Source organism: Pangasianodon hypophthalmus, chromosome 11 (assembly GCF_027358585.1).
Source record: "Pangasianodon hypophthalmus isolate fPanHyp1 chromosome 11, fPanHyp1.pri, whole genome shotgun sequence".
NCBI lineage: Eukaryota > Metazoa > Chordata > Actinopteri > Siluriformes > Pangasiidae > Pangasianodon > Pangasianodon hypophthalmus.
Window position 1 is genome coordinate 3893980 of NC_069720.1, and position 19331 is coordinate 3913310.

General features: G+C 39.3%; 1 protein-coding gene across 18 annotated transcripts in view; it reads right to left on the bottom strand.

The window, feature by feature from the left end:
• mical2a (microtubule associated monooxygenase, calponin and LIM domain containing 2a) overlaps positions 1-19331 on the bottom strand; it is a 57225-nt gene that overhangs the window by 23095 nt on the left and 14799 nt on the right. For all 18 annotated transcript variants that reach the window (XR_003403696.3, XR_004579078.2, XR_008302720.1 and 15 more), the window contains 5 exons: positions 18507-18906; positions 8795-9002; positions 8375-8491; positions 4363-4464; positions 123-278 (listed from right to left, as the gene is read on the bottom strand). Coding sequence is in view for 15 of the 18 variants with exons in the window: in XM_034308622.2 (XP_034164513.2) it covers positions 123-278; positions 4363-4464; positions 8375-8491; positions 8795-9002; positions 18507-18767 (844 nt within the window). In the remaining 3 variants the exon portion in view is untranslated. The remainder of the gene's footprint in view (positions 1-122; positions 279-4362; positions 4465-8374; positions 8492-8794; positions 9003-18506; positions 18907-19331) is intronic.

Sequence of the window (19331 nt, forward strand, 5' to 3'; positions counted from 1 at the left end):
TTACGCAATTCAACATTTGCTGCCACAGTATATAATCGGATTTGTTATGAAACTTATCACAGCATTAAGAAATGTCCAGCTGGTTGTAAATGTTTTGTTGTAGCATGTGTTTTCTCTCTCACCCGTCTCCTGTCTGAGGTCCTGGAAGAACTTCTGGTTGAAGATGAAGGCCACGCCACTGATTTCCTCCACTTTGGCCTCTGCTGTCGTGTTCCTGTTGATAAAGTTGGCTGTAATGGCGATGGCCAGTTTCCCGCGGAACTCCTTCCGTCTGAAACCTGAAAAGAGTGTGATTGGTTGTGTGTTTCATCATGAATCTATCATCATTTCATCTCACGAATCTTGCATCATGTCTTGAGCAGAAAAGGGAAAAGCCAAATATGCAAGATAAGGATAATAATGGGTAATCCATTTGCCATTTATATAACTTGCTCTCAAACTGTTGTGGTGTACAGAACAAAAATGTTTGAAACCCAGCCCTGGAAGACTCAATTCAGGCTGCAGTTTTAGCTGCACTAGCCTGCTAAGATTCATTTGGAAAACAAGTGGAAGCAACATTAAAAAAGTTTATTTTCAAGCAAATGCAAAACTGCATTTTAAGATTTTCAGATTTTAACAGGATCGATTTCTCACATGTAAAACTGTCAATTTTCAAATTTTATTTTCACAAGATTTTACACTTAGGAAAACAAGAAAGTAAATTTGCTAGCTAATAGCTGAATCTATATGTTAGCCAGTTTAATTAGTACATTTTAACAAATTAACAAAGTACATTTTGAGACAGTGAGGTGGTAGTTTTGCTTTCTAAATGAAGTGGGATAAACTATTTAAAGTAGTGACATACAGCACACACACACACACATACATACATATATATATATATATATATATACACACTGCCTGGCCAAAAAAAAGGTCGCTGTTTGGGTTTAAATAAGCAAATACTTAAGAGCCTATGATTGGATCATTACTGCAGTGTTCAATATGTTTCAGCTGGCAACAGTTCTTTTAACCTTAACTGATGCAGTGTGTAGCTTCTCATTTCTTAAACAACCATGGCAGATTACGTATCCCATGGTCGTGGAAAAGATATTGGCCTGCATCAAGCAAAGAAAACAACTAAGGAGATTGCTGAAATCACTGGAACTGGGTTATGAAATGTCCAGTGCATTATTAAAGCCTGGAAGGATAGTGGTGAACCGTCAACTTTACAGCAGAAATGTAGTCGGGAAAAAAATCTTGAATGATCGTGATCGGAGATCTTTAAAACGCTTGGTGATGTCACATCGTAAAAAAATCAACAGAACTCACGGCTATGTTTAATAGTGAAAGTAAGAGCATTTCCACACGCACAATGTGATGAGAACTTACAGGATTTGGACTAAACAGCTGTGTGGCCACAAGAAAGCCATTTGTTAGTGAGGCTAATCGGAAAAAACGACTTCAATTTGCTAGGGAGCATCAAGACTGGACTGTGGAGCAATGGAAAAAGGTCATGTGGTCTGATAAAATCAGATTTACCCTATTCCAAAGCAATGGGCGTGTCAGAGTAAGAAGGGAAATGCATGAAGTGATTCACCCGTCATGCACAGTGCCTACTGTACAAGCCTCTGGAGGGAATGTAATGATCTAGGGTTGCATCAACTGGTCAGGTCGAGGCTCAGCCTCATTGTGTGGCAATAAAATGAAGTCAGCTGAGCACCTGAATGTACTGAATGACCAGGTTATCCCATGAATGGACTTTTTCTTCCCTGACGGCACAAGCATATTCCAGGATGAAGATGCTAAGATTCATCAGGCTTAACTTGTGAAAGAGTCGTTCAGGGAGCATGAGGAATCATTTTCACACATGAATTCACCACAGAGTCCTGACCTTAACCCCACTGAAAGTCTTTGGGATGTGCTGGAGAAGACTTTCCTGTCCTCAATGCAAGATCTCAGCCAAAAATTAATGCAACTCTGGATGGAAATAAATGTTGTGAAGTTGCATAAGGTTGTTGACACAATGCCAGGATGAATGCGTGCCGTAATCAAAGCTAAATGCAGTGCAACAAAATATTAGATTGTGCGACTTTTTTTTGGCCAGGCATTGTGTATATATATATTTATATATATATAAATATATATATATATATATATATATATATATATATATATATATAATCCATGAAGTTATGTTGTGTCCTTTTTGTTGGTTGCAATGTTGCTTGGAGTAAGGCAAAGTGACCTAAGGAGCTTTAGTGGCTTCTAACAAGACCAAATTATTTGTCAGGCAGCTTTCTTTGATTATCAATTATTTGCAATGAGCTAAATAACTGACATTAATCATATAGCTTGAATGTAGTTTAGCTGCTTTTTTGTCTCGTAGCTTTTAATGCAAAATTAGTTGTACGTTTGCGCATGTGCCTCTCACAGATATCTGCCTGTGAGAAAGTAACTGTTGAATTATTTTTTTGTCACACTGACATATAACTGAGAACTTCAAATACTTCATGAATGAATCAATATTTATCAATTTCATTAACCTAAAACAGTGTTTCATTTTATCATTTCATCAAAGCTATTCTCATAATGTCTTTAAGGTAAATGTTGCAGAGGCTTTCTACAGGCCTTATAGATTACTGGAGATGGATTTTACAGATCTGGATGTTAGTTTCATCACTATCCAGCTTCACGTCAGCAAGAATAACCAAACCATCTCCTACTGGCTGATGCATGGGCTCATCAAAGTATGTATCATCAGACAACAGGGCATAATGTGGTGCTTTTTACTGAAAGCTACTAAAATGTCCTTGTGAAACAAGCATAATTGGAAAGCAAGAATTTGGAAGTCAAATGCAGGTGATGGAAAGAGTGGAAAAAGCAAATGTGAGTAAGCAAATGTGAAAGTACAAGTAACGAAAGTGCAAGCATTCCTTTAGAGAAGAAAGGAGAGAGAGACAGAATTGGAAGTGAGCGTTGTGGCATTTTTCCTTTCCATCCAGGCGGAGGCATGCTAATCCTACTGAAATCAACTGTTACCTAAATCACAGGCTGGTTATTTTAGGCTCTGGAAAGCTTGGCTTCACCACAAAGATATAAACGGTTTGAAGGCATAGGACGTGGAGCTACGCAGTGGCCACGGCTATCTCACTTGATCTAAGAGAACCTTGGGAGGGGAAAACCACACATTTCCTTTAGCGCTTGACTGGAGTAACTGATACAGTACAGGTTGTTCACTTCCATGGCATTTCTGCATCCAGTGTGTGATTTAATGCCTTAAAGATGAGGATTGGAGTTACTCATTAACCTGCAACCGCAAGGCTTAAACAGTTTCTGGTCTCCTGTCCTCCAAAATAATGTACGAGGCTCTGCAAAGTGGCTCTCGAGCCAGGTTTGCATTTAATTACTGGCCATTACTGGTAAGTTAATTCAAAGAGACGTCATCTTTCCATGTACACGCCCACACTCGTGTCTCCAAAAGCAGCTGCGCTTTCCTCGCATGACCGTGAGGCCTCAGACAAGGATATATTTAACTTCCACCAGATTGGAAGCCCAAGCAGCCCAATTACAGCAGAGGACAAACCACAAAAGCATGATTTCCCCCCTTAAAGTTTCTCATAAGCGTGCAGTAAAGTAAATGGGTCATCATTTGGAGAAGCCTGAGAATGACCTTATTAGGAATAAGCATCTGTTTAGGAGATAGGTAAAAAGATGACGGGTATGAGGGAAAGAATCCAAGAGTCAAGCGTCATCCACTGAACGACGGCCAGCCAGCCTCAGCCCACGGCACTATTCAGGAACTGACTCTGATCTGTTGATTTCATATTATAACCAAATGTTTAGCAAAATCCTCTGACATCATCGGCTATCGTTTTACAGAGCAGGACTTGACTTTATTGCTTTGTAGCTCTCTTGGATGAAACAATCCAGTTGAAATGGCAAGGGAGTGCAGCCAAGAGCAACAGCCAAGTTTCTCTCAGTTAGAGTCGTTCAAACTCCACGACTGATAAGGAGCGTGAGGAGGAGATGTCTCCTGGGTTTTGTCTGAAGACTGTATTTTGTCATAGAGGATGTTTAAAAATGTCCTGGAGTTATGGAAAGGGCTGTGGCTTGTTTGCACAACTTGTCAACAAAAACAAGGCAAGGTGACATGCTATTTGTGTTTCCATGCTCCTGTATCGTATTCGAAGTTGTTTTGGTTACCCCTGGAACATTTCCTCTGTATTTATAGAACAACGATAATTATAGCTACTTGGTTACTATGTAAACATGCAAGATCCCACGTGTGCAGTTACTGTAGTAGAGATTCATTTAAGGGGCTTCTAATGACTTGTATGAAGTTCTCTGTACAAAACAGAAGTCATATAGACACTAATGTACCTTCAAGTGTGTTTCGTCTCCCATCAGCCCCGACCACAACATCGAAATCAAAGTCAGCTATAGGATGATCTGATGGCCGGATCTCCGCCTTCCAACCAGGCCCTGTAACGCAAAGTAACGCATGCACGTGTGTTACACGTTACACATACCACAGTTTAAAAATGTAGGTCATCGTAATCAAATGTGTGTGTTTCAGTGCATTTAGAAGCTAATAAGATATATCTTAGCTTCTTATTTTATTTATTTATTTATTTATATACATTAATATTTTATTGCTGTTCTATTATAATCATCATCATCATTACTTTTTTCTTATATAATATCAGTTAAAAATAAACCCAAATAAATAAAAATTAAAACCCAGCAGAGACAAAATAACTGAAACATTAATCCTCATGCTTATTGCACTTTATGACATCATCTGTACTGTACCCGTGTCATTACTGACACATGTTCATATGCTGCTATCTGTATCTACTTACAATTTGCACAGTTATGGTCTAATTTGCTGTATAAAACATCCCAACTACTGCGTTTAATCATCTTTTATTGCAAACGTAATGGAAAAAATTTGTGCATAATTTTCATTTTATCAAATCAAAATATGTCATTATGCATCAGGCTGATAAAACAATGGTGTGGTTTTTTTTGGCACTGTTCAAAGAGACTCTTGGATCTCTCAAACCCCAACGGAATATGAGGGAATGAGAAAAACAGGCATTGTCCAAAAGTTGCGTGATCTGACTGAACTGTTTGACTTCTCAGGGCCATGGTGCAAGGTCACAGCAGCTAACGGTCTTAATTTAGCAAGGCCTCTTGTTTTCATTAGCTGACTCATGTCTCTGATGAATAGACAGAAGAGCAGTCTAATCAACAGTCTCTGAGCAACACTGCTCCATAAAAGCTCACGAAAGCATTATTTCATCTAAGAGCATGTTGTTTCTAATTACACCGATGAGCTCATTATCAGCCATTAATAACGTAATAACATAATGAGCTGTCGTTCTCGTTAAACAGAACAAAACGGTGCACTGACCCTGTAGATGCTCTGCAGCTAACTCATAACAACCTGGGAGGACACCACTGGCTAAAAACAGAGAAATTTTCCACAGGCATTAAAAATGACATTAACAGCCGCTGTTGTCCGGTTGTCATAGTGATGCTTATGGCAGTGTTTAAGAGAAGCACGAAGCCTTGTGTTTTGCCTTAGCATTGTCTGGTGTAACAGAGGTGCAGAACACATGGGGACTAATGGAAAACTGACCACTGTGTGAGCCAGTAAATGTAATGCACGGCTCTTTCGGCTCACCTGCTCTGGCTGCACCCAGGACACGCCCTCGAATCTGTATCGTGTTTAGTTTCTTCCGCGTCTGGTTCTGTTGTCATCCCAGTCAGCATATTTATACTATGTCTTTCATTTTACAAGTGCAAGTCTAAGATATTTAAGGTTCTAGTTACCTATTTTGTAAGTGATATTTCTGGGGCTTTTTTGGTGTGTTTTTTATTTTGACCTGCCTTTGTTTCTGACCGTGAAAGTCAGATTTGCCTATGCTAACCCTGACTGCTGATACTATTAGCATTTTTCTGCTGACAGTGTGACACCGCTCGGTTCAGCAAACTGACAGCGATCCTGCATGTTTGCTTTTTACTAGACCATGTGAGCTGATGCAGGACATTGGGGTGGAGAAAAAAAAATAGTGCTGATGTCAGCATCACAGTTTTACCTAACAATTTACTGTTTCAGAGCCATTTTTTAAATTCTTTTACCCAATGTATTATTTTCTTCTTACTATTTCACTTGTCTTCAAGGCCAATTCCCTTTCCTTTTCACTTTATTTGTGAATACATACATAGGGTATAAAATAGTGCCACTGTGTACCCTATCCAATGCCCTAAATGCATTGTGTTCACTATATGGCTAAAATTATATGGACACCTGACCATCACAACTCTGTGTGCTTGTTGAACATCTAATTCCAAAACCATGAGTCATTAATATGGAGCTGGTCCCATCTTTGCTGCTATAACTGCCTCCTCTCTTCTAGGAAGGCTTTCCACTAGATTTTGGAGCATGGCTGCCACAAAAGCATTAACTAGTGATGTTGAGTGAAAAGGCTTGGCGCACAGCAGCGTTCCAATTCATTCCAAAGGTGTTCAGTGGGGTTGAGGTCAGGACTCTGTGTGGGCCACTCAGGTTTTTCCACACCAACTTTGGCAAACCAACTGTGTGCTTCCAGCAGTTTGGGGAAGGCCCACATATGGGTGTGATGGTCAGATATCCACATACTTTTGGCCATATAGTGTATTAAAGTCATCTGACAAAGCTTGCATTAACAGGTATTGGCACACACCTTTGATTTGGTGTGCTCTGCTGTTAAATGAAACAGGTACTCTGCATATCTTCTAATGTCAAACTGGCAAGGTATTTCTGTTTAGAGTTTTGTTAGTCATATTCTATTACTTGTGCCTATACACTTGTCACTACATGAAAACCTCCAGAGAAACTGCTCTTATTTTCATGGATAGTGGTATATGTTGGGAAACCGATACATATGCCCTCAGCCAGATACACTATATGACCAAATGTTTGTGGATACCTGCCCATCACACCCACATGTGCTTGTTGAATATCCCCTTCCAGATTTAGTCCTCCTTTGCTGTTATAATAACCTCCACTCTTCTGGGAAGGTTTTCCACTAGCTGTGGGGATTTGCCCATTTAGCCACATTAATGCGGTCGGGCGAGGAAGCTCGACATGCTACTCGTGAGATACCAGTGATCTTGACTGGTATACCCTTCTGCTCTCGGGACCTGCCTGATCCAGCCTGATGCCCTACTTCTGGTTGAAGATCACATGGAAACCCCTTTCTGCTGCTGAGGATAGTGCCATATGGACAGCCTGAAGATACATGAGATTACTGTGGATGGTACCACTTAGAAACCATGAAGATGGCTTTGGACTGCAATTGATACAAACAGTTTTGCACTCAAGTCTCCATAAGTGAAAAGTCTGATAACTTCAACAAAATAGACTTCATGTGAAAACTATAATTAATTTCCTGGTTACGCAATTGCACTTTTTGACCATACACAGTTATAGAAGGGAATTATTTATAGTTGCACTATCCGTTGTCACCCAGATGAGGATGGGTTCTCTTTTGAGTCTGGTTCCTCTCAAGGTTTCTTCCTCATATCATCTCAGGGAGTGTTTCCTTGCCGATGTTGCCTCTGGCGTGCTCATTAGGGATAAATTCATAAATTTAAAATTTATATCCTGAATTTATATCCTGACTTTGTGACAATGTCCAGTGTTAAAAGCGCTATACAAATAAAATTGAATGAATGAATAAATGAATGAAGCCTGGCACTCAGTCGGCGTTCCAGGTCATACTACACAAGAGTGTTCAGTCGGGTTGAGGTCAGGGCTCTGTGCAGGCCATTTGAGTTGTTACACTCCAGCCTTGGCAAACCATGTCTTTAGGGAACTTGTTTTGTGCACAGGCGCACTGTCATGCTGGAACAGGTTTGGGCTTCTTAGTTCCAGGGAAGGGAAATGTTTAAACTACAGGATACAAAGACATTCTAGACAATTGTGTGCGTCAAACTTTGTGTCAACAGTATAGGGAATGTCCACATATGGGTGTGATGGTCAGGTATCCACATACTTTTGGCCATATAGTATATGTATAATTGTGGGATTTTAGTTTTTATGGGTTTTAACAATAAATCTTAATGAATAAGCCTATAATATACCTCTGCATAGAGAAGAGAACTAACTCAAATTACCATCAGTGCGGTAACTCTTATAAATTTACCTCATTATATAGAAAATGGGCAAAATTTGGAAGTGGCAGGTCCAGAGATTAATTAGAGCAGAAGAACAGAAAAACAAGGTTGATAAGTTAGGTTTTGAAAGTCTTCTTTATACAATCAGAGGCCCTTTGAAGTTTAACCAGTTGGACAAGACAAAGGTGCAATAGGTTATGTTGTGGTCAGGTATGGACGAACTCACCCTCGTTTTCCTGGTCTTCTGGAGGCTCCAGAAGCTTTACAAACTCCACATTGATGTGGAACTCAACCCCCAAAATCAGCGCAATCTTCAGGAGCATGAGCTGGAGTTGCCGAATACCTGACGAACACAGTCAGCACAAGAACTCTTAGCTCTCGTAATCATGCCTGAAGCCTTCATTAAATCATCCTTAACCTTTTACAAAGAGTCATCTGTATTAACAGATCAGAAAGCCTTGATAAAAATTATTGTGAAAGCAAGCACAAAAGAGGAAGGGCTTACAAAAAGGTGAACAGAGAACTGAGGAGAGTTACTTCCCCATAAAAACATGAACTTCTGCTGCACTCTGAAAATAGTGTATATTGTCTACATATGCCTGAATAGCTAAGGGTTTCGCATACAGAGAGATTACTCAGTACTCACTGATGTGGTCTATGGCGCCCGCACAGAACTTGCCGTAAAACTTCTTAGCCCCCAGGCCTCTGAGGTCATGGATGGTGAAGGGCCACAGGTGCAGAACATTGTTCCTGGAAAATGTGTCTCTCTTCTCGATCACCACTACTTTGGCACCAAGGAAAGCCAGCTCTATAGCAGTACGCAGACCACAGGGTCCTCCTCCGATTATCAAGCACTGAAAATATTAACAGCAGATTAGCACTAAAGAAAGGGATGGGCAAAGGTGTATACATAAATACAGTAATGCAGCAAAAAAATGTCATGTACAAGCCACAATACAGAGATTAAAGATGAAGACAATGGACATAAAAACAGTATGAAAGTTTTTTTTTTGCCTTTCACAGATTTTCACTTAAGGAAGTTGAAGTATTTTAACTTTGTGGGTAAAAACTTCACATTAAGGCTTCCTTGTGCTGATTTATTTACTCTGTTACTAAACACTGTCAATCCATAAATTTCAGCATTAATAATCCATATAAAATGTTAGCAAAGAAACAAAGTAAGGGACCACATGAATTAACATGTGTAATATATACAATTTATATTCTATATATATATATATATATATATGTGTGTGTGTGTGTGTGTGATACACCTGTATTAACCAATGTTTATTGCATCCATCACTAGAAATACAGTTCCAGCATGTTACCAAATTATGTGTAATGAACAAAACTCAGGTGTCTGGGCCTCATTTAACACTACAGGCATTTAAACACCACAAAAAATACTTAAGGCACTAATTCAAATTGATGTTTGGGGATATATATTTACTTGTGTATGAAATAAACATTGCTTTAGGATGCAGATGTTCATTATTTATTATTCATTTCATTATTAATAAAACCTTAATTATTATAAGCGCTTTATTGGCATTACTTACGTAAGGAATAAAATAATCAGGTCTACCGATATTCTGCCTTTCCTCTTTTATTCCATGGCAATTTTACTAATGAATGACATATCACACTTTTTTTAAAATCAATTTATAGTTATTGTTGTGGAAACAAGTTAGTTCCTGTTATCACTTACATTATAGCAGCTATAAACAGTTGTTCCCTCAACATCCTTTATTTTTTCACTCACTTGTCGCAGCTTGATATGTTACTGAGAAGCTGACACTGAAGTGCTGACACTGACTCCTTCACAAAATGCTAAATAAACATCCCCTCACAGAAAACTTCACCATATCAACAATTACACACGTCACACATCAAAGTCTGTTTATGTGGATCGTCCACCATACAAGCCCCTGTGTAAGCTGTTACTGTAGAAATGATAATGTATTGGAACGAGTGCACTGATATAACCCTTGCAGCTGGATCTCCTGTCAGAGTTATAGAAAATGAATCAACGGCTTCTGACCAATCAGAAATGAACATTCAATAGCATTGAAAATTAACAGTACATATTGGAATCCACCATTTAGTCTTTAGACTTAAAAACTGCAAATATTAATTAAAGCATTAGCTCATATTGTTGCTTGTGGATGAATAATTACTACTACAAGTAGTTTACTAACTTTATTAAAATTTACTGATGTTATGTTTAACTACTGTTAACTAATGCTGCAAGTAAGTTTTTTAAAGGAACCATAATGTAAACTGCTACCACACTGTGATATCTAATTATCCTTTGCTAATCAATTTTTGTCCTTTTTTCGTTAGAAAAGCCAAGTAGTCTCTCTGATTTGGTGGTGTACTGAAACCCATTAGTAACCTGAATTAAGCACATTAAGGAAATAAATTTATATATGACGATATCAAATACCTGCTCTATGAATATATGAGGAACGATCATGTTTACCATAGCACTACAAAGCGCAAGAGGCTCATGTGTCATCATTTCCACATTAAATTATAATTACAGCTTGTCATATCAAAGGCATGCATGCTTGCTGTATCAGGGTCACAAGAATGCAGGAAGTCAGGTTTTCAGCTTACAGAGCGTGGCTAAGAAAGCCGGCTGTGGGATGACTTCATTCCCTCGGGTGCAGGGATAAAAGCCTGGAAGAGGTTAACGCAGCTCTTCTCATCTTCTTACTAATCTAGCTCTGAATCACTCAGCAGATCTGTTTTCCCTCCTGTCTAAACCCAGATGCACTGTTTGACCCTTCTTCTGATTCAAACGTTCCAGTGACCCAGTGTGATTTTTTTTCTTACAGGATTGTTCATTTCCTCCCCTCCCATCGCAGCCCACCCATTTTGGCAAGCGTTACTATGGTTGACTGACCCCAAGCCAAAGTGCTGTGGCTGCAGTGAGGACTATCAGCATGTTTGAACAGAAGGATATATTTCCTCTCTGATGTGTGTATATCCCGATGGCAGGAGAGATTCCCAGAAACAATCGCTGGGATCAATACTGTGTTATTGTTATTCAGGTTTCGGGTTCCTGTGTTTGGGTAGATGTTCACTCAGATCTGTCCACTGTCCACAGCGGACTTTATAATCCTATAGTCTGGATCGCATCAAAAAGCTTGCTGAGTTCAGACTGACCAATAAAAACAGTGAGAAATGAGGTAAAGGAAGACCAGAGCAGTGAGTCTGTCTCTGTTCCACTCCATGGAGTGATGAAAGCTGGGACGTGTTATCATCAGCAGACACCAGGCCAAGCATGCATTCTTTTACATGGCTGCACCCTGAAGAAACATGTGTATACCAAACTTTTGTCTAATCCATCCCTCGCTGGAACAACAGACTTCATTTTCATCAAGACAGCTATTTTTTTCTGGCCACTTCTCAGCCAGTTATAATGAGCTGGATCTGCTGTACAATACAATTACAATACAGTTCACTTAACAATGTGTCATCATCAGAGACGAACAAATCAGTAGACCGGGACACAAAGATTACAGGCTTTTTTTCTTCATAGCTGCCCGGGGGACAAACAGACTCATTAGGCTAGCGGTCACTAGCGATTTTTGTCCCTTGTTCGAAAACCTACTCGCTACTGATATTTTCAATGCAAACTTTTTTATTTGGTGTGTATATTTAATCAAACTGCAGTTTGCATGTTGTGACACACATCAATACTGCAACTACTCGTTCTTAATACCACTGCAGACTGACGAAACTGATGAATCTGAGCAAAATAACATTTTCATATAACAAAAACACAACATGCAGTCATCTCATGGTTAAACATGACGAGGAAAAATAAAGAAACTAGGCAGACTGAAATAATATCTTTTTAAACACCACACTTGCCAATGACTTGCTGGCTTTTCATCGAGGACGCGAACACTGTGCTACCTCAGACACTTTTTTAAAAAAGGATAATGACTATGGCTGAATCAGGAATTTATATACTTGTTTATGTCTGTATTAATATACATAAGCTAATGCACATGCTATGTCACGGGGCAGTGTAACACACTCGGAGGAAAGCGCTATCTGCACTCTTCCACATACAAGACCTCACAGACGCCCACGATTGGCTAGTGGCACTGTGGTTGACAAGAAGTAGAGAGAAAAAGAGAGAGAGAATGGCATCCTACCACCAGAGAGAAAGGCCTCTCAGCCACAGATGGCTGTGGCATGACTGGGATTCAAACTCACAATCTTCGTACGCAAGTTGAGCGAATGCTTTTCCATTGCACCACTCGGAAATATAAAATATATTTTTGTAATGAATGATTCATTCATATCTCTCCTTATCCACATTAAAAAATTCTAGAGATTAAATCAAATAATCAATGCTCAATTGTTCTTCTTTTTTTAGCCATGTAGCTAATCTGTTTCGCTTGGCACTGTTAGCAAACCTACACATAAGTATCCATATTGTGTTTCGCAAAAACATGTCATGTGTGTGTGATTTCAAGGGATTTTCACGATTTTAAACTTCACTTGTGCAGACATTCAGCAGTGTTTAAAGAATAAAATGTGTTATTAGTAAAACTAATGAGTTGATGTGGATTGAAATGGTGATTATAACATAAGTGTGAAAAAGATGACTAAAATTGCTTTAGGTTTGAGCTAACCTTTAGAGAAAAGCCACAGAGCAGAAGCGAAGCTTCTCTTTTCAGTGCTGTCTGTAAGAAATGGTTGTGGCGTGGCTGATGCATGACTACATTTACATTTATGGCATTTGGCAGACGCCCTTATCCAGAGCAACTTACAATTATCTCATTTATACAAGTGAGCAGTTGAGGGTTAAGGGCCTTGCTCAAGGGCCCAGCAGTGGCAGCTTGGTGGTGCTGGGATTTGAACTCTTCCGATCAGAAGTCCAATGTCTTAACCACTGAGCTACCACTGACTAACGAAAACTCAGTCAGAAAAGATGCTATCATAGCAACAGGTTCCTGTGTTTTGGCTCATCCTGAACTGGATAAGACAGCAGAGGTGTGGTATTTCCTTCCAAATCAGTGCAGATCTGTTTCCTGTCTGATATGTACAGCTCTCATCCCAGTTTAAGCGTTTCTCATGCACTGATTAAGGTGTATGGATATCTGAGTTGAGTGAGAAACCCCCCTCTTGTGACCCATAAAGAAAAGGGGGACACTGAGATCATCATCAGAGGGTCTGTGATTTTTACAGCTTGCCCTCGGAGATCCACAAAGTCCAGGATAGTATCAATGAAGCACTCTGGCACCAGAGTCCAGCCCAATATCTCTTATCACATGGAAAAGTCTGCAGAACAGGAAGTGGCATGCATGACCTGCCAGATGTGACTTCCTGATGAAAGCTGTGGTGCCCAGTTGGACCCAGAGCCACTTCACACATAAGTAAGTAAGCTCAGGACAACTCCCCACAACTCACACACACACACACACATCCTAGTTTTACAGTCAATGTGATTTTTCTCTTGTGTTCGCTATATTTGGGACCGAATTTGTGGCTTTGCTCCACAATGTGAACTAGCAGTGAAAGATTATTAAAATGACCCTCTTTTCATCAGAAGAGAGTAAACATCCAGGGAGAGTAAAACGTCAGAGGAGAATGGCCCGACTGGTTCAAGCTGACAGGAAGGCTATCTCAAATAACCGCTCTTTACAACCGTGGTGATCAGAAAAGCATCTCAGAATGCACATCATGCCAAACCTTGAGCCAGATGGGCTACAGAAGATCACATCTGGGTCCACTCTTTTCAGCCAAAAACTGGAATCTGAAGTTATAGTGGGCATGGGCTGACCAAAACTTAGTGGAACACAGAGGAAGATTAGGAAAACATTACCTGGTCTGATGAATCCTGTGAGATGCAGATGGTAGAGTCAGAATTTGGTGTCAAGAATGAATCCATGGACTCAAACTGCCATGTGTGAACAGTTCAGGCTAGTGGTGGGGTACAATGGTGTAGAGAATGTCTTCCTTGCACACTTTGGGTCTCTTAATACCAATCAAGCTTCATTTGAATGGCACAGACTATCTGAGTATACCTGCTACTTCCAGCATGATCAAGCGTCATGTAACAAAGTTGTCCCAAACTGGTTCTATGGACATGACAACGAGTTCAATGTACTCAGTGGCCTCCCCAGTCACCAGACCTGAGCCCAGTAAAGCACCTTTGGGATGTTGTAGAACAGGAAATTCACAGCAAGAATGTGCAGTTGACAAATCTGCAGTAATTATGTGATGCAATCATATTAACATGAACCAGAATCTCACAGGAATGTTTCCACCCCCTTGTGGAATCCATGCCTAGCATACACACTTAGCTAGGATGCTTAAAAATAATTAAGGCTTCAAACCATCAGGCCAAGGTACTCAATCAAGTGCGGCAGACCACCAGCAGGGCAACAAGAGCACAAGCTGGCATTCCAGACAGACAGACAGGCAGACATGCACGCAGACAGGCAGGCATTTGGCCCTGCACTGGAATTACTAAAGTGCAGAGACCACAAAATGGAGGAAATCTGTGTGAGCCTCCAGAAGATCTAAGCGGAAAGTAAGCCAGCGTTTCTGAGACGAGAGGAAACTGTGTCGTCGAAAGCCATTGGTTATGTGGTCCATATACACACACTGAGCAGACCATAATACAAAAATGAAGTAATGTCTCACAAAGTCAGCACATCCAAAATATGGACGTTTTACACTTACAGAAATAGAAATGATGTGGAAAATTTGGCTTCATTATTTTTTTTTTCGAATGCTGACAGACACGTCTGGGTCAAATGTTACAATTCAAACTGCCAACAAGTCCAAATATGTTCCGCCAATTTTGGCGCCATCAATAGCTTTTAAAAAAAGTGAGGAAACATTCCTGCCTTTCAGCTGCTTATGAGTATAAAAGGCAATGCAGGATCAAAATGAGTGTTATTTATAATCCCTCTAATCCCTCCCCACATCCCAAAATCCCCAATTTTGCCATGCTTGGTATTTGTAATGCTTGAGCAAACTGCAGAATAAAGCATCTGATTGGGAGTCATAGCAACAGGAACGACGGCAACAAACAACAAAAAAAATAACCCGGAGCAAAAGCATTCAGTCATGCTGGGAAGGTTGATAACATGAACATGACCTCATATCCTGAGCAGACTGGGATTTGGCAAACGTGGAGTCTGAGTGAAGAGTGACATCATGACTGTGTGAAAGCGTACCTTTACAGTTCACAGACATCAGTCACGTCACGCACGTCTTAAAAACAACACGGCATGCTGAAGAGAGAGAGACAGACGTCCTGCTATTCCTCAGGACCACCGCGCGTCATCACGTGCCAACGTCAACTCCCACTCTCACATCAATCACTCTTTTCTTCTTCTTACATGTACACCATCTTAAGCTTTTAGATGGTGGAAGTCCTTTCTTTCTTTCTTTCTTTCTTTCACCTCATCCATTTCTTTTTTCTTTTTTCATCTACCCCATCACTTTCTTTCTTTCTTTCTTTCTTTCTTTCTTTCACTCTTTCTATTTCCATTTCACTCTGCTTTTTCAGTACATTTTCTACACGTTGTTTGTTGTTTTCTTTCTTTCTTTCTTCAGTCCATCCTTCCTTTCTTTTGTTTGTTTGTTTCTTTCATTCTATCCATTTACCTTTCTCTTTACCTTTTCGATACATTTTCTATACTTTGTTCATTTGTTTGTTGGTTGGTTGGTTTCTTTCTTTCTTTCTTTCTTTCTTTCACCCCAACACTTTTTCTTTTTTGTTTGTTTGTTTCTTCCTTTCATTTTTTTCCTTTTCTTTTTCATTCTACTTGTAGATCTGCACTACTTGTACTTGCAATGTATATATTCTACAACTTGCCTCTTTTTTCTTTTTCTTTTTTTTACCCCAGTCACTTCAATTACACTTCATTTAGATGTAAAACGCTACTCAAACTTTTAATTAGTTCGATGGTCAGATTTCTCTTTCTTTCTCTTTCCTTTTCACTCTATTTTTGTATATTTTTCTTCACTTTCTTTTTTTTTCTCTTTTTTTCTTTTTACTGAAAACGGCCATTTAATAAGTATTTAAAAATGCCTTTTTTGTTGTTTATGAAAACAAGATCAAGCAAGACAAAAAAAGCAAGATCAATTATTCTAAATTAATCAAAAGTACAAACATCTAACACCTAATAATTAAAGAATTCAGTACTTGGTCTTCAGCTCTGGTTTCAGATTTGAGTTCTGGCCAGGAATTAATTTTTTTTTTGCATATTTTGGGGATGATGCTGTTCTCTGATCTCTGTTTCTCTTACTGAAAAGTACAATTACGTGTAGTACAAACCTGCTGCACTATTTTAAGTTCTGCTTTTAGAGCCTGTGTATTGTCTTGGCTTTGAGGGCATGTAAATATCTTAACGCTTCTGAAGGAAAGGTGAAGTGTATGAATTTCTCTAGTTGTGCCTGCAGCAGTATTCACTTTCAGGCAGTTTTACATGCAAAGACTAGAGAAATGTTATAACTGTATATATTAAAGACTAGAGAAATGTTGTAACTGTAAATATTAAAGACTAGAGAAATGTTATAACTGTAAATATTAAAGACTAGAGAAATGTTATAACTGTATATATTAAAGACTAGAGAAATGTTATAACTGTATATATTAAAGACTAGAGAAATGTTATAACTGTAAATATTAAAGACTAGAGAAATGTTATAACTGTATATATTAAAGACTAGAGAAATGTTATAACTATATATTAAAGACTACAGAAATGTTATAACTGTATATATTAAAGACTAGAGAAATGTTATAACTGTATATATTAAAGACTAGAGAAATGTTATAACTATATATTAAAGACTAGAGAAATGTTATAACTGTATATATTAAAGACTACAGAAATGTTATAACTGTATATATCTACAGTAGTTTCAAGCCCAGGTCCTGCATGTTGCTATGTAAATACTGATAATGATTCATAATACAGTAACAGCATATCTGGTGTGTTTGTGCCAAAGTGTCATTAAAGTATGCTGCGCTGCATCTCATCAAAGCGAGAAAGGCTTGAAAAAGAAGTACTGCGTATAATTAGCGGCTTTATAGCAACGTGAGGAAAATTACAACCTCTATTGCCAGGCATAATTGCTCTCATTCACATCAACAAAGTCGCTGGGGCATTTATGGCTGCTATCAAATGCAACTTGTTAAATTCTAGGCATGAAACGCTTCAGACACACATTAATAAGAGTCTGGGCACCGCGCCATTCAGGACTTTATTGTTCTGGAGACTTATAAAGAAGCAGTCTGCCGTCACACCACCTCCAATCATCATATCTGCTGAGTGAAGCTGTCTGTGTGGGTGTGGGTGGGTGTGTGTGTGTGTGTGTGTGTGTGTGTGTGTGCGTGTGTGTGTGCGTGAGTGAGAGAGAGAGAGAGAGAGAGAGAGAGAAAGGTATGAAGGAGTTATGGTTCATGTCTGTAAGTGCCAAGAAAATCTGTTACACTACAAAACTCACAAAGACATGGGCACGATAAAAGCCCACGCTCATACTGTGTGTGTGTGTGTGTGTGTGTGTGCGTGTGTGTGTTTGTGTGTGTGTGTGTGTATACCAATGATCAAGCCCATTTCCCATTAACCCTTTTTCACTTTTCTAATGCTTTAGGTAATATTCTCCATGTTGTGCTAAATTACACACTCTTCTCTTTACTTTTTCTCTTCTTTTCTTCATTCCTTCATCATCGCTCATCACACCCTCACTTCATGCCCAAAAAATGAACGCTTCCAAACAGCTTCAGCTTTTTAAAATACAACTCTTTCTTTCTTTCTTTCTTTATTTCTTCTGTTTTCTTTTTCCTCTATTTTTTTCTTATGTTTCTGTACTTTGCTTCTGTTTTTTTGCTTGTTTGTTTGCTATCTTTCTTTCTTTCTTTCTTTACCTTTAACGCTACCATTTTCTTATTTCTACACTTTGATTATTTATTTGTTCCTTTCTTTCTTCTCTCCATTTCCATTTCACTCTAAATTTTTCTTACATTCCTGTGTGTTTCTTTCAAACAATTTGTTTGATCTTTGTGTTTGTTTGTTTGTTTCTTTTTTTTTCCCTCTACTTACTTGTTACTTTTTCTCTTTTCTTCTCTTCCCTCATTCTTTCATATTATTTTATTTAATGATATCCTTCCATGTGACTCCTCCAGCCTTTCTATGGGAGCAGCCATCCTGAGCACTCGGCTTGGGGGTCATGTGCACTTTTACTGAGAACGACTGTCTGCTAATCTTCACTCACACTTACTAAATTTCCCCAAGTACTGAAGTTTAATCTTCCTATGATGTACAGCGCTAACTGTGAGTAACGCCCTGGCTCTCTCTCAGAACACTTACCTTTGTGCCTACGCAGGCTTCGCCTTTCTTGTACTCCTTGTGACTGGCTCTCTTGTCCAGTTTACTCCACAGCGCTTTGGCCTTCCAGCAGGTCAGTCTGCTCTTCAGGCTGCTGTAGAAGGAGTCATGCTCCAGAGGATCCAGCTCCAGGTAAGTGCACATGACGTTAAAGGCCTGCAGCGTGGACTTACAGGTGGACGCCTGGATGAAGGTCTCAAACATCCTCCCTGCCTGGCTCTTTTCATCCTCCATCTCTCCCATCCTTCGCTCTGTTGGAGTGAAGACACTGGCTTGCTGATCTCTCTCTCTCTCTTTTTCTCCCTCTCAAGTGCTGTTCTTCTTCTCCTGTTCTCTTGGCGGAGAGCTAGGGTTAAACCCCGGATCCGTAGCCCTGGGCTATCTGAGGAGAACAGAAATCATGATTAATATGTTTTCATTCTGGATTTTAGGCAACAATGGTGGGGTTTTGTTACACAACATTTACAATGTAAGAAAATCTAAGAAAAAGGAAGAGGAAATGAAATTACTGGAACAAAAATAGATTTTAATCGTCAGTTAACATCTGGAAAGAAAACTTGTGAAACTCAGGAAAGAGTATGATAACATTATTATACTGAAATTCAATCAATACGATATTGTTGACTTGCTCAGCCCTGGAAAACCCCAAGACCTTTTTTTAAATACCTTTTTTTTAGTAAAAATTAACGATGCATCGATACCAAGGCTGGTCCTGGGTGCTCCAGTACCAGCATCATACTATGTGATACTTATGCAACGAAATAACAACGATCTGGATGTATTTCACAATTAATGCAATCAAAGCAA